At 41.9% G+C, this 14,046-nt stretch overlaps 2 protein-coding genes across 2 annotated transcripts; both read left to right on the top strand.

The window, feature by feature from the left end:
- The first annotated feature begins 516 nt into the window (after window positions 1-516).
- On the top strand, window positions 517-7,807 carry notum1a (notum, palmitoleoyl-protein carboxylesterase a). The gene is made up of 11 exons (XM_038701290.1): window positions 517-1,127; window positions 3,932-3,984; window positions 4,117-4,212; window positions 4,558-4,618; window positions 4,713-4,771; window positions 4,880-4,982; window positions 5,078-5,269; window positions 5,403-5,500; window positions 5,651-5,798; window positions 5,888-5,935; window positions 6,053-7,807. The coding sequence occupies exons 1-11, from the start codon at window positions 799-801 to the stop codon at window positions 6,354-6,356; spliced, it is 1,491 nt and encodes a 496-aa protein (XP_038557218.1). The 5' UTR covers window positions 517-798; the 3' UTR covers window positions 6,357-7,807.
- A 3,575-nt stretch (window positions 7,808-11,382) lies between these two features.
- On the top strand, window positions 11,383-13,941 carry LOC119890166 (myeloid-associated differentiation marker-like protein 2). The gene has a single exon (XM_038701279.1). The coding sequence runs from the start codon at window positions 12,224-12,226 to the stop codon at window positions 13,133-13,135; it is 912 nt and encodes a 303-aa protein (XP_038557207.1). The 5' UTR covers window positions 11,383-12,223; the 3' UTR covers window positions 13,136-13,941.
- The last annotated feature ends 105 nt before the right edge of the window (window positions 13,942-14,046 follow it).

Raw genomic sequence — 14,046 nt, 5'->3', positions numbered from 1 at the left:
ACTAGTCTGAACTAAAAGTGATTCTTAAGAAGGGGTATGTGTGTTTTTGTGGGGATGAGGATGATACTTGGAACAATATACTTTTTTTTGTTGCCTTAAAAAGTAAGTTAAGTAATGATATGATAATAAGTAATGATAATAATCATTTAACCAGATAAAGTCTGTTGAGCTAAATATCGTCGGAACACGAGTTTTGAACATGTTTTGTTTACTTGATTTTCAGGCAAATGTGTAACAAGATGCATATTCTCACTTCATAAATTTGCGGTGGAATGGGAAATGGGCATTTCAAGGCCAATAAAAGCCACCACATCAAATAAAAACTTCGCGGATCAAAAGAACCAAGGCATGGACATTTTTTCCCTCTATAAATTAAAAAGGGAGGTAGTCTGCCACACTTGATCATGCCCTGAGTCCTGCCCCGCTCCTGCTGATTGGCTGGACGGACACACAAGGGGGGAAAGTTTGAATAAAATACAGGAGCATGGCACGAGTGTTGTCGTTCAAGCTTGTGCCTGATCCAGCAGCGCTTGAGTCGTACAAGGCAGATTAGCAGTTGTAGGCGCATTCTTTGAAAGTTTGAAATATACCCAGATAATTTAGCAGATTCCTGTGATTGATCTAAAAGCACTTGTTATTTAGTTGACGTTAAATTTAAGCATTTCTGGGAGCGGATGACAAGTGTTGTGGCGTCTTTCAAACCGTGCGTAATTGTCGCTTCTTTCTCAGCTCCATCGGCCAAACGTTTTCCCGACGAGACGTTGTATTTGGAGGAAGGACATCTAACACGGGGATAAGATGACAGCAATCAGAATGGTTTCATCAGTGCTGGTGCTGGTGCTGATGCAGTCCGGAGCTCTTTGCGCACGGAGGTTCCGCGGTGGCCGCAACCCACAACCACGACGCGCACCACCTGCTCCCACATACCGGGCGGACCGGGGTGACACCACGGAGAGCTTCCCTCTGGATTTCACCGCCGTGGAGGAGAACATGGATAACTTCATGACACAAGTGAAGAACCTGGCACAGTCCCTCTACCCGTGCTCGGCGCAGAAGCTCGACTACGACATGAAACTGAACTTTTTGGAGAATACATCAGTCACCTGCAACGATGGAAGTCCTGCGGGGTATGTACCAACTGAGTATACATATGTACAGTGTGATTAATTAGGATTCCCATCTGATTGGATCGCCAACAGGTCAGAGCAGGGTCAGCTGTGCTGCAGTTGCTTCAGCAGGGCGCACACCCTCCTGCTGGTCATACTGCTGCCCGAAGTAACCCACATGTACAAGACAGAAGTTCTCATTATTTGGGCTGTTTTATTCCAAATGCTCAAAACTGTTGTTTTTCTTGTCCCTAAAACATTAAAATGCTGGGGGGAAAATACAAATATATAAATGAAAAAATAAATGTATAATTTTCAGAAGGAAACACTGTTCTAGGACAGAATAAGGTTCAGTCGGGATAAGATAGACAGCTGCTTTGCGTCAGCGAAGCGTGAAATTTGTGGATAGCCACATGGCCTATGCTTCATTTCCTTTGCTTCAAATTAGAATGCAGGATTTGCACTGCAGAAAGTTTAGATTCAAGTTTTCAAACCCCCGCCCATCTCTCTCTCTCTCTCTCTCTGCCTGTCTCTCTGATGATTGCACCCAGTATGACTAAATTGTGCTTTTACAGCCATTTAACAGAATGTTTGCTCGACTTTGCAACTGCATAACATGTGTAATTTGGTGCCAGTGGCTCCTAGTAGTTTATGGTTTGTTTCTAGGAAAATCACTTTTAGTCTATGGTCCATGAGGTAAGCAATGGGTTTGTTTGCATGGATAGGTATCCACTGTTGACATCATTGTTAAGTAGAAACCCATCTGGCAGTAAGAAAGCCTGCATGATTTCTGTGCTAAAGCAGGATAAGGCATGGAACTAAAAGCATTTCAATTTCAGATATATAATTAATAAACAATGTATGGACTTTAAATATTTAGGCTATATTCCACATGATTGCATGGAGTATATGGGTGTACTGTAGGTTGAACTGAAATAATAAAAATAATAGGGAAAAAAGAGTTATGGGAAGTGGGGTTGAATTAAATAAAAGGAAGCTGTGAAAGGTATAATCTCTCCCTGTCTTTAAGAGGCACAGCCTAAGGAAAGTGGATTTCACCTGTGTCTCAAACTGTCAACATATTATTCTGCATCACAAGAATAAAGTTTTCAAATATTACACACACTGTGCCACAATGAAAGAACAGTTTTTAAATTGGACACCCTTAATTTGCTAGGAATATATTGAACAGCAATAAAAAAGCAACTTGACTACAACCAGTTCAGTGATGGACATGCAGACTTGCCTGGAATGGGTTTTGCTATAGATGTATCTTTATGGATTTACTAGCCTGTCTAATTCCTGTTAAGCCCCAAAGTGGGAGAGAGAGAGCTGTCTTTTAGCGCAGTAAAGCTCTTTAGGGTCGCAGCAGAGCACAGGGGGACAGTTACTGGCAGATGGCCGTTTCATTCACTATTGGGGCTGTTGTCAGTTGAGATGCTAATACATCAGCTACAAACAGTATTTCCCAGAGAGGTGCTGTTACAGTCACAGATAAAGAAGAATGCAGCAAGAAAAATCATTCACTAGAGGGGAAGGTGGAACTGTGTGATTCATCTTCTGGAGTTGCACTTGTTAGAGTGAGTGGTTTGATGCAGCGCCTATCCCTCTTGGCGTATTCAGCTTGCCAAGCCCGCCTTCACTTTGTTGTTTGGAAGTAGTAAGCAGAGTGCACCGTCCTCAGCCTACATCACTGACTGCGGCTCGCAGTAATAGCACAAGACATTAACTGCAGCCAAAGTGTGATTCAGTGTCTGAGCAAACAGCTCAGAGCTTCAGCCAAGTCCGTTTTCTTTAAAAGTCACTGAAATGTTTTTGGCAATCTCTTGAGTTTTAGTCATTAGTCGGGTGGATACTGATTGAAAAAAAACCCCCATCTCTCAGCACCACAGAAGCACATTTTGGAGCATCTTGCTTCTGTGGATAAAGCTACTTTACACACCAGAATCTTTAAATTTGCCTCAAGTGTGATTTATTTTTCTTTGGTATCTATATTAAATTAAAACCCTGTTTGGAAAAAAAGGATGATGATGCATCTCACATGAGCGCCGTCTTGCAGCGTGGGAGAATCATGATAGCATTGCCCTCTTCTGGGCTGACAACATACAGCACACATCTCTTACACTCTTGCGTGCATTTGCTCCTTGTCCAGGGTCTTGGGCATATATGTGAGTCAGACGCAAAAGACAGACTGTGTGTCGACACAGTCAAGTGTCGGGTGGGGTGGAGGGGCTGATTTTATCCATGCTGTGTGTGAGGGCACTGCTGAGGAATGATGAGCTCAGAGTGAAGAGGACATGATGGTACATTACCTACTCTGCATTAAACATGTGGAATACCATCTACTGGCGTCTACCAAACAGCATAGGGGACAAGATGATGTTTATCTCCTGTTTGATCACTAAACCTGTCTCCTAAGTCTAAACTATACATACAATCTCATTGTTCTCTGCTGTGTGCTCACTGAATTTATATTGGCGGAGTTTCATTTTAGCTGTTTTCTGTCACCTTTGACAGACCAGAGAATCAATAAAGTAACAGAAGATCCTTGTTATTGATTAAAGCAATGATGTTGCGTGTGTTTATTTTTCATGCTTGGATACCATCACTGATGGTAGAAACAGTGAGGGTGTTTCTGAAGACAGAATGTCATATCAAAAAAGGTGGAATGTGGCTGTATCTAGCTGTTGTTTAGAGATACTGTAATGCATGCGGTGTAAAAGAACCCTTTAGGAAATATTTTTTGTTATATCTGCATGCAAGTCAAGGATAACTGACACACCTGCTATCATGTGTTGATTTTTTTATTCTTTGGTCTCTTGTAGGTACTACCTGAAAGAATCCCGAGGCAGCAGACGGTGGTTGATATTCCTAGAGGGTCAGTATTAAGCACTGATTTAACTACCTTCATTATGTTTCTCTGTTCATGTCAAAATTAAGAATGAGGAATAAGTGTAAAGAATATGTGTGAGAAATTATCCATGTTGTGTTTTTTGTGTCTTATGTCCAGGTGGCTGGTACTGCTTCAACAAGGAGAACTGTGACAGCCGATACGAGACCATGAGGAGACTGATGAGCTCGTCCAAGTGGCCCCAAACTAAAACAGGTCAGCCTCAGTTAGCCTGTATAGTTCACTAAGCTCACATGACCACCACTCCTGTAACATATCCCTACTCCCTAACGTGGTGAAAAAAGTACCCATATCCAACTGTAAGGTCTCAGTATTTAAAAGGATCGGATGTATCTGTGCTCATCTTCAGTGTTATTGCAACTGATACCCCCTCATAATGTTGCTGCGGCGTAGGGCTACCTGGCGCCCGCTGATGTAGGAAAAGAGACACCTCCCTCTCTCATTGCAGTGTAATAACTGTAATCCATGTAATAATGATGATGAGGAAGAAGAGGATGCGTCTGGGAGTTGCTAATAATACACGTTGATCTCTCTCTGCAGGCACCGGGATCCTGTCTCCACTGCCCGAGGAAAACCCTCACTGGTGGAATGCCAACATGGTGTAAGCTGACATTTTGACTTGTTTTTTTGCATGTTTATTGAGGCTCAATTTTTACTCATAGCTGGCCACTTTAACTTTATGTTTGGCTGTGCAGGTTCATCCCGTATTGCTCCAGCGATGTGTGGAGCGGTGCAACAGCCAAAACAGAGCAGAGTAAGACATAACTGGATCATGTAACATGTAACATCATCACATCTAACATGTAATCCTCTTTAAGGCAAGTGTTATTCTACAGCTCTGCTCTCTTTGTGTTGTGTGTAGATGGCTATGCCTTCATGGGATCGCTGATTATTCAGGAGGTTGTGAAGGACCTGCTGAACAAAGGTTTGGACAACGCCAAAGTTCTCCTATTAGCAGGAAGCAGGTATGTTTGTGTGTGAAAATTTTGCTTGTGAATTCAAATTAAAAAAATCTTCCTGTATAGGTACTGACAAGAATATGTCATATTTCTGTGTGCAGTGCGGGTGGTACAGGGGTCCTTCTGAACGTGGACCATGTGGCAGAATTACTGGAGGGACTGGGGCACACTGGGATACAAGTGCGAGGCCTGTCTGATTCTGGCTGGTTCCTGGACAACAAGCAGTACCACTGCACGGAGTGTGTGGATGCTGTCAGCTGTTCCCCCACTGAGACCATCAAGAGAGGCATCAAGTATGCGAGCCAGTGAATATTATCATAAAATGTCAATAATTTTGTGAGCTGGACTAATGGTATTTTAGCACAGTGGCAAGATCATCAGGTTAATACATCCTGTCCTGCCTGTTCTTTTCCCCTGCCCCATCAGGTACTGGGGAGGAGTGGTACCAGAGAGGTGCAGGCAAACCCATGAAGGAGAGGAGTGGAACTGTTTCTTTGGATATAGAGTCTTCCCTTCAATAAAGAGTGAGTTTAGGGGTCTCATGCATTCCTATCTAAAGTGCACATACTGTACATGCTAATGTTGGTGTGCTCCACCAACATATCTATGCAAGCCCAAAACAGATATTTACTATACTTACAATCTTAATCTTCTCCTTTCATGTCTCTGTATAGGCCCTGTGTTTGTTGTCCAGTGGCTGTTTGATGAGGCCCAGTTGACAGTGGACAACATCCAGCTGACAGGCCAGCCTGTGCAGGAAGGCCAGTGGCGCTACATCCAAAACCTGGGCATTGAGCTTAGGAACACACTCAAAGATGTCCCGTAAGGCCACGTCTCTGCATTTTAGGAAGAGAATTTAAGTAGGATTATTTCATAGCTTCAGACTGACTGATTTCTATTTCTATTTTCAGGGCTATGTTTGCTCCAGCGTGCCTATCACATGAAGTGATCACAAGAAAGTGAGTTCAATACAATTTTCACACCATTTCCAGTGCGTCATTATCAGGGGATCCTCGGCTTTGTGTTTGAGACTTTCTACCTGTGAGCTGACAGCGCCCTCTTGTGTTGTGTTCTAGCTACTGGATTGACGTGCAGGTTAAAGGCACGTCCTTGCCCCGAGCACTGCACTGCTGGGACCGCAGCCTCCACGACAACAGGAACAACAAGGCCCCGCCCAAAGGCTGCCCTGTACATCTGATTGACAGCTGCCCGTGGCCCCACTGCAATCCCACATGCCCCACCATCCGAGACCAGTTCACAGGACAAGAGATGAACGTCATTCAGTTCCTCATGCACATGGGCTTTGATGTGCAGAAGATGGCCCAACAGCAGGGCATGGACCCCAGCAAGCTACTGGGCATGCTCAGTAGTGGCAGCTAAAGGGATACACATGCGCACAGTATCTTCAAGCTAAGCCCAAGCAGGGCTGGCTGGTCTCTCTGGCCAGTCTCCCATGCCTGATACCTCCAAATAACCCATTCCTCACAACTGGTGACAAGTACAGGGGCAACACGCCACCATGACAAGGCACAACTCTCTGCTACTCTCCATTTAAATTATCTTTTGCTTTGTAAAAGAAAAAAATATCACGAATGTAATCCAGTTTTAAGGATGCTCATTGCTGTTTTGTTTTTTTAAATATTATTTTCACCCTTCCATATAGATTATATTTAGTCATTGTTAAAAAAAAGAAAGAAAAGGAAAGTCCACAATGACGTACAGATGCTGACTTTGTCACATAGTCACTATAGAGTATATAATGGTATAATTTTGTTTGGTTATAACATCTCATCACACCCAAAAAAACTACATCAAGGTAGAAACAGGGATAAGGTGAGACAAGCACTGGATCAGGAAGGACATTTTGTATTTATCTCTAAAGCAATGTTAAGAACGATAGGGAGAGGGAACTTACACCAACACACCTCTAATCGGTTCATGGTATTTGACCAGGTTGGATTAACACACTCTTTACATAGTTAGGCCCCAGACAAACAAATGTCAGATGTTATTCCTTGCTAATGGAAAAAAAACACAGACAATCCTCAACACTTCACATTATTGTTTTGATTATCATGGATTAATAAAAAAGACCACTCTAGAGGTAACTCTTTCCTTACAGTGTTGAAATGAAAGTGGCATATTTTCAGCATATTACAACTTTTGATGCCAAGATCCCCAGTTTAGTCGTTTCCTGAAGCGGAATGTGGTGCTAAAGTGGACCTGGAAACACTTTTAAGGTCTATCAGTAGCTATACATACACCACAGTGCCATTACATCTATACCTCTTTCTCCCAGGCCATGACAAGAGGACTGTTCAAACCCGCACATACGGTACACATTCATGTTAAATCACCTCAGTAGTTCATCAATCCTCAGATCAATGCAATGAACATTTAAAGGGAGACAAATATAGTGTATTGTATATTTTTTTGAGTATTTGTATAGGTTCTTTCAAGTGTTCACTAGTGTAACTCCCTTCTTATATTTCATAATAGAGATCACTTTTTAATATAATGACAATGTTGTATGTAATGATGTCTTTATTAATGATGTTTTTAAAGGACCTCTATTTCGCATCACGCCAGAGAAGGAAAACTATTACTAATTGTAATTTTATTCTGTAACATATTTTTTTAACGGAAAACAAGCTACATTGGTAATTTACATATTTATTTTGTTATGTAAATCATATTTATAAGTGCTATTTTCACAGAGAAGTGATTCTTTGTAAATTGTAAATACGGTGCTGTTTTTTCTCTTTCTGTTGATTGCATGTCTTTGTATGAGACGTAAAAGAAAAGACACATTACATATACCACAAGGTAAATATTGCTGTGTGATTATCATTATTATTCATGTTGTTATTATTCATGTCGTTATTATTCATGTTGTTATTATTTGTGTTGTTATTATTTGTGTTAATAGTAGTAATAGTAGAATAGGTATCAGTAGTGTTTGCACAATTTGCATTACCATTTTATACTAACAGCACAAAAACCTTTAGCAGGAGGTAAGGTCAACAGCTCCCTCAGGCTCCCAACATGGCTTGTCACTATTTTGACATATGTGATGATAGACACGAGGCTCAGTGTACACACACTGACAGCCATTTCTCAAGAAATGTGGTCAATCTCTAAAATAGGAAAACATGTCAGAGTAGGCCAAGTGACTTGAGAAATGTTGGCATTTCTTTTTAATTTAAAGTTACCCAAAACTAAGAGGAAAAATCCAGATGAACTGATCATTTCACCATTACCTATCCACACTGCATCGTAGTCTTCTCTTAAATTTTCACTTTCACTTTAAGTTATAACCCTTAGTCAACTGTGTCTTTGTGTTCAGTGCACTCACTGGCTTTTGATGAATGAACCGCAGTTGTTTACCCAACGTGCTTTACAATTTGCCCTTCAATCACCTGCTCACACTTAAGCTCACACATCGGAGCAAGGTACTGGCCTAACCACTGGGAGCAGTCGGGGTTCAGTGTTTTGCTCAAGGACATATTGACATGTGGTCAGGAGGAGCCAGAAATCGAGCCTCTAGCCCTGCGATTAGTGCGCAACCCTTTGTTGAGCCACAGCCATCTTTTCACACCCATATCAATCTCTGATTTTGTTGCAGATCCAAGAATGTCACATTCTTAGTGGTAAAAGCTCATTTAAGGGGGGGAAAAGAGGACTGGAGCACCTTTCATGGTGCAGACAGACTACTTCATGTCACGGTGTCCTCATTAAAGTCAAAATGGACAAAGACATAAGGCCAACACATTATTAGTGAACCTACAACAGTTGTATAATTGACAATGGATAATTGGTTGGAGAGGATTTCAAATCTATTGGACAATGGATCAAAGGATGAGTTGCCACACTATGATCACATCAGAAACAAAGGGACTATATTTAAGTTTTTCAATGAAATTAATCAAATTTTCGTTGCCTTATTGTCAATGGGCTCAAAACTCACTTAGAAATGAAGCACATGCCTGTTATCTCCGTTTTCTCCGTCTGCCACTATTCTGCTTTGAATGTGGGGATTCCAGGTCGGATTCAGCCCTGTGCGTGCTCCCGAGCCTCTCTCGTACTACAGTGACAACACGGCAGCTAACGACATGCAGTCCACTGACACCATAAAACAACCGGCTCACAGCAAAACACAGGCTCCATGTAAGGATGCAAAACAACAATAAAGGTTTGTGCGCTGAAGCCCATCAGACCAAACAGGTTCAGATGATGAAGAGTAAGAACAAAGTGAGAATTAGTAAAGCTGGAGAAACGCAGAGCAGTTGCTAATGTTACCCGGTGCAAAGTTATATCGCTTTCCACATTACTTCACCAGCTAACGCGACCCATGTTACTATCCTGTGTACTACTGCCTACAGTGATGCAGCCAGGAGCAGCCAGCTAATGCTACAGTAGCTCGGACTTGCTGCTGTTTGCTTCATAACATTCAGTTTAGGTTTATTGTGGTTTTACCAATACTCAGTTACACAGCTTCTCCACCTCTCCATGCTGTACCTAACGTGACCCACATAATATACAATACTGCAGCTTCACAGTGACAACAACCCAGAGTAAGAGCCATGCACTAACACTACAGTAAAGTTACTTACTGCGGTCTTATTATTATAAAGTGTGACACAATCTCGTTATAATATTAGGTCCAGCTCACTACCCGTTTCGTTATCATCCAATACATTTAGCTGTGCTGACATTGCTGAGCGTCCGGTGACAGATTCACAGATAGTAAAGATAGTTACAGAAAGCAGAAGGCGAGCTAACGATGTAGCACGTAGGCTAAATGTACAGTGATGATGTAACGAGCATCGATTAGTTCAACCTACAACTGATAAATCTATTACTGTAACGTTGCAGTAGGGGTTTACCAGAGTTTCCATTATATTGTGTGAAGCTGTCTCCCTGCCTATCTATAGCCCCTGTCACTCTGCCTTTTTTCCGGGAGGACTGTGCCGATATGCGGCACAGTCAAGGCTTATACTTTTTAACACCTTTATTTAACTAGAGATTTTGGCGGAGTTCTCATCAAAGAACATATAGACTGTCTGATTGAAACCCTATAAGACAAGAATGCTGTCTAAAGCACTCCCAGTAAGAGTAATTAGTAAGACTAATTAAGATGGATCCGGTCCATTTCCACTAAAATACAACACTAGATGTCACGATCGAGGGTGAGTGCAAAGCAGGTGAGCTAAACAGAACCTGCAAATGAACAATGAAATAAACAAGGCTAAACAGAGAACACAGACAAGGAACAAAACTCCAAAACAGAAAACATGGACCAACTGTTACACAGACCGGCGTAGGGAACAGAGACAGAACTAACCAGGAAACAGGACAACACTCAACAAGGAACAGAATGGAAATAAGGAAAATACCAAAACACTGTTAAACATTATCTGACAGATAATAACTAAATAAATAATAACCCAGACTAAATAACAGATATCAAACTGATCAGTAAGTGAATTCACAGTGAACTATACTGAACAGAACACATGACAGAATTAAAATGTAGATGCAAAACCCAAATCTTAGAACCAAGAACCAAAACCCAGAAAGAGAGAAACCAAAATCAAAACACAGAGAAGGCACGTCCAAAATAATATTACACAGACAAATTCAACAACAGACTAAGATAGCTGAACAAAACAGATAAACACAGAATGATAATAACCAAATGGATAACAAATCAGGCAGAGCTCACAATAAACACTAACAGACTGGACACAGGACAACAGACTGGACTGAACCCAAAAACACAACAGACTAAATAACAGATACTGAACTGATCAAATAAACCCAAACTCAAACTAAACTTAAACATAGCCGACAGGCAGAATGTGACGCTAGAAACATTTCTTATTTCACATATACCGATTTCTTATTCATATATTTTTCACGGTTATTTCCAAAATTCATTGCATGGGATCAAACAAAAAGTGTCCCAAATTCTGACCAGCAGTGTACAATTTTATACCACAAACAACTATTTTAGGTGGTTCCTTTAAGAATCGCCATGCACGCTGTAAATCAAAAATCACAGCAGACTAATATCACAGGTTCAAGTATTTCAAGTAACTACTAATCCATTTCCACTTCCCTCTCAAATGCATCACTCAAATCTGTTACCACTCATGCATAATCATCCCTCTGGACGTGTATGTAATTTTTGTCTCTAATGGGAGTCTTAGCCTCCCTCCCTGTCATTACACTGCGTATAAATGCCAGTTTCTGACAGAGGGAGCTCTGACTCAGCCTCTCTGGGTGCTCCCTAGAAATACGACTCTTGCCACATGTAGCCTCCCACCCCTCTGTGGAATATAGACCCCCTATTTATAGAGCTGGCAAGGCCTGTAACCCTGGGCTCGGCACAAACTTTCATTTAAACAGCCATCCCTAGCAATCCACTGAGGGCACACTGACACACGGGAAGGAGAGGGTGTGTTTGTGTGAGTAAGAAAGAGTGAGAGACCAAATCCAAGAGGCAACAGGAGACAGAAAGAGCAGGACAAAGAGCGAGAGACAGAGCCAACAGTCTGAGTGATTTTGACGGGCAGTTAAGGGCCTACAGTGAAGAAATTACAAGGGCCGAGTCAGTGAGCAATGGATCTTGACTGACGGGACAACAAACTAGTCCACCTGTTCTCCCTGCTGTTAGAAGACTGATCTCTGGACATGAATTTTAAAGGACGTTACTTCACTTTGAACGCTTGATACACTGGACAACAAGGTGACTGAAGAGAGCAAGCAATGGAAGGCAAGATTTGAGTAAGACCAGGATCAAATTGTTAGTCTCTAAAACTATAAAACATTTTTAAAAAACGATAAAGGACTGATACCAGTGTTTTTTTTACAGAAACTTTACTCTATATGGATAGTTGTGCAGCCAAGTAGAGACATTGCTTTAACAACAAACATGAAAATGAAAAGAAAATGAATCTTATTTAAAGCTCCAACTATCCTTTACAATGAAATGCTGCTGTACAAATGTCTACCTAACAGTGTCTAAATGTAACTTGGATGCACATCCCTGTAATTACAAAGCAAATTACAGACATTTGTAATTAAGGACCATCTATAAAAGGCAACCAAAGAAAGGGTGAGGTCTGTGACGATAAAAAAAGAAAAAAGAAAAAAAGAGTGGGCCGCAAGGATACCAGGACAGAGAACAGGACGTCAAGAGTCTCACCAAGAAAAACAGCTGCTTCTGGGGGATAAAACACACCATGGATGCTCATGGAGGACACTACCTCAACAAAGAAGCTGTGCTGTCACCTTTAGGTGCAGCCCGAATGTGCCAGCTGCTGCTTGGTTGCACCATAATGGCCCTTGTGTCCCACAGTGCTGGCTACAGCGCCACCTATGGAACCTTCTGCATGTTTGTGTGGTGCTTCAGCTTTGCTGTCACACTGGTAGTGTTCACCTTGGATATTACGCGGCTCCACACGTGCATGCCAATATCCTGGGATAACTTCACTGTGGCCTTCGCCATGCTGGCAACACTCATGTACATTACCGCCTCTGTGGTCTACCCTGTTTACTTCCTCCAAACAGAGTGCCCTGATGAAGGCTGTGAAGTCCAAATTTACCGCATTGCTGTCACTGTCTGCTCCAGCATCTGCTGCTTCCCCTACGGTGCTGAGGTGTTCCTAACTCGAGCCAAACCAGGAGCTGTGGTGGGCTACATGGCCACTGTGTCCGGCCTACTCAAGGTGGTCCAGGGTTTTTCGGCTTGCATTATTTTCGGGGCCCTGGCCAATGACAGTGAGTACACCAACTACATTGCCACCCAGTACTGTGTGGTGGTGTACAGCCTGTGCTTCTCTGTGACTGTGATAGTGGTCGTACTGACAGTTTCTGGGAGGACCTCTGCCCTGCGGTTCCCCTTTGATCGGTTTGTGGTCGTCTACACCTTCTTCGCTGTGATCCTCTATCTCAGTACTGCACTGATCTGGCCCATCTTCAGCTTTGACCAAAAGTACGGCACCACTACTCGCCCTGAGGACTGCCCACGTGGAGCATGTCCCTGGGACAGTAAGCTGGTGGTGACAGTGTTCACCATTGTCAACCTGATCCTATATTTTGTTGATCTTGTTTACTCCCAGAGAATTCGCTTTGTGTCCAGCTCTGCCGTCTAAAAAAATACTACTCAGAGACAAATACAGAAAGTTTGAGGCCACTTCCACCACAGTCTCTTCAGTCAGATCTCATTCCCTTGGATCCACAGACTCATGGTGTTGTACACATGTGAGAATTTTTTATTATCAGTAATCATCTAGAATTGAGCCTGTAGGCAATAAAACTGACAGCATCACCCCAAGCTACAAACTTAAAAGCCTTTCTCCAGTTCTGATGACCTACCAGGGAGAGCCTGCCAGGTGCGCAGATGAGCTGATCTCAGCAACTATGTCCACAGAGGACCCTGGGAAGCACCAAATACATCCCTCTGCTTCAAATGTCATGCAGGACAGACCTATGGGAGTAAAAGATAATGTTTTGAAACATCAACAACAGTGTTATGTCTGTCAGACTTACAGAGGCTGAACAATTTATTTATGTATTAATGTATGTCTTATGTATTGAAAGGTGATTGATTTTGGCTTTCGAGCCATTTTGCTGTGTTTTCCCCAATTTTTATACATATAATGCTAAAAGTTCAAGATTATTAGGCTTAGTCACTAAGGTTAAACGTTTCTGAAACATGAATTTTTGTAAGAAAATTCAGTAAAAACAGTATTAAAGTATTACATTGATAATTTAGGATAAGCACAATCAGAGTAGTGTAATATTTCTTCTTTTGCTATGTTTCTGACATGTTCCATGTTTAATAAAATATCAAAGAGTATGTCTTGCTGGTCTTTTTGAATTCTGCATCATTTACAGGTATAAAACAGGTCTTAAATGATATGTGAACCTTTTATTCTCAACTTTCAGAAGACAAAGGCCCCTCCAGTGAAGTCATTTCTGTTGGCAAAGGTTCAGATTAAAATTGAAATTGGTACACTTATGTTGATTGTGAAAGATGATGGCATTTGATTCATAGCCTGAT

This window comes from Micropterus salmoides, unplaced genomic scaffold, assembly GCF_014851395.1.
Source record: "Micropterus salmoides isolate LMB-PRFRI ecotype aquatic unplaced genomic scaffold, ASM1485139v1 Ms_hic_scaffold_10, whole genome shotgun sequence".
Lineage (NCBI taxonomy): Eukaryota > Metazoa > Chordata > Actinopteri > Centrarchiformes > Centrarchidae > Micropterus > Micropterus salmoides.
Note: the sequence above shows the minus strand (reverse complement) of the source record. Positions and strands in the feature narration are given on the sequence as shown.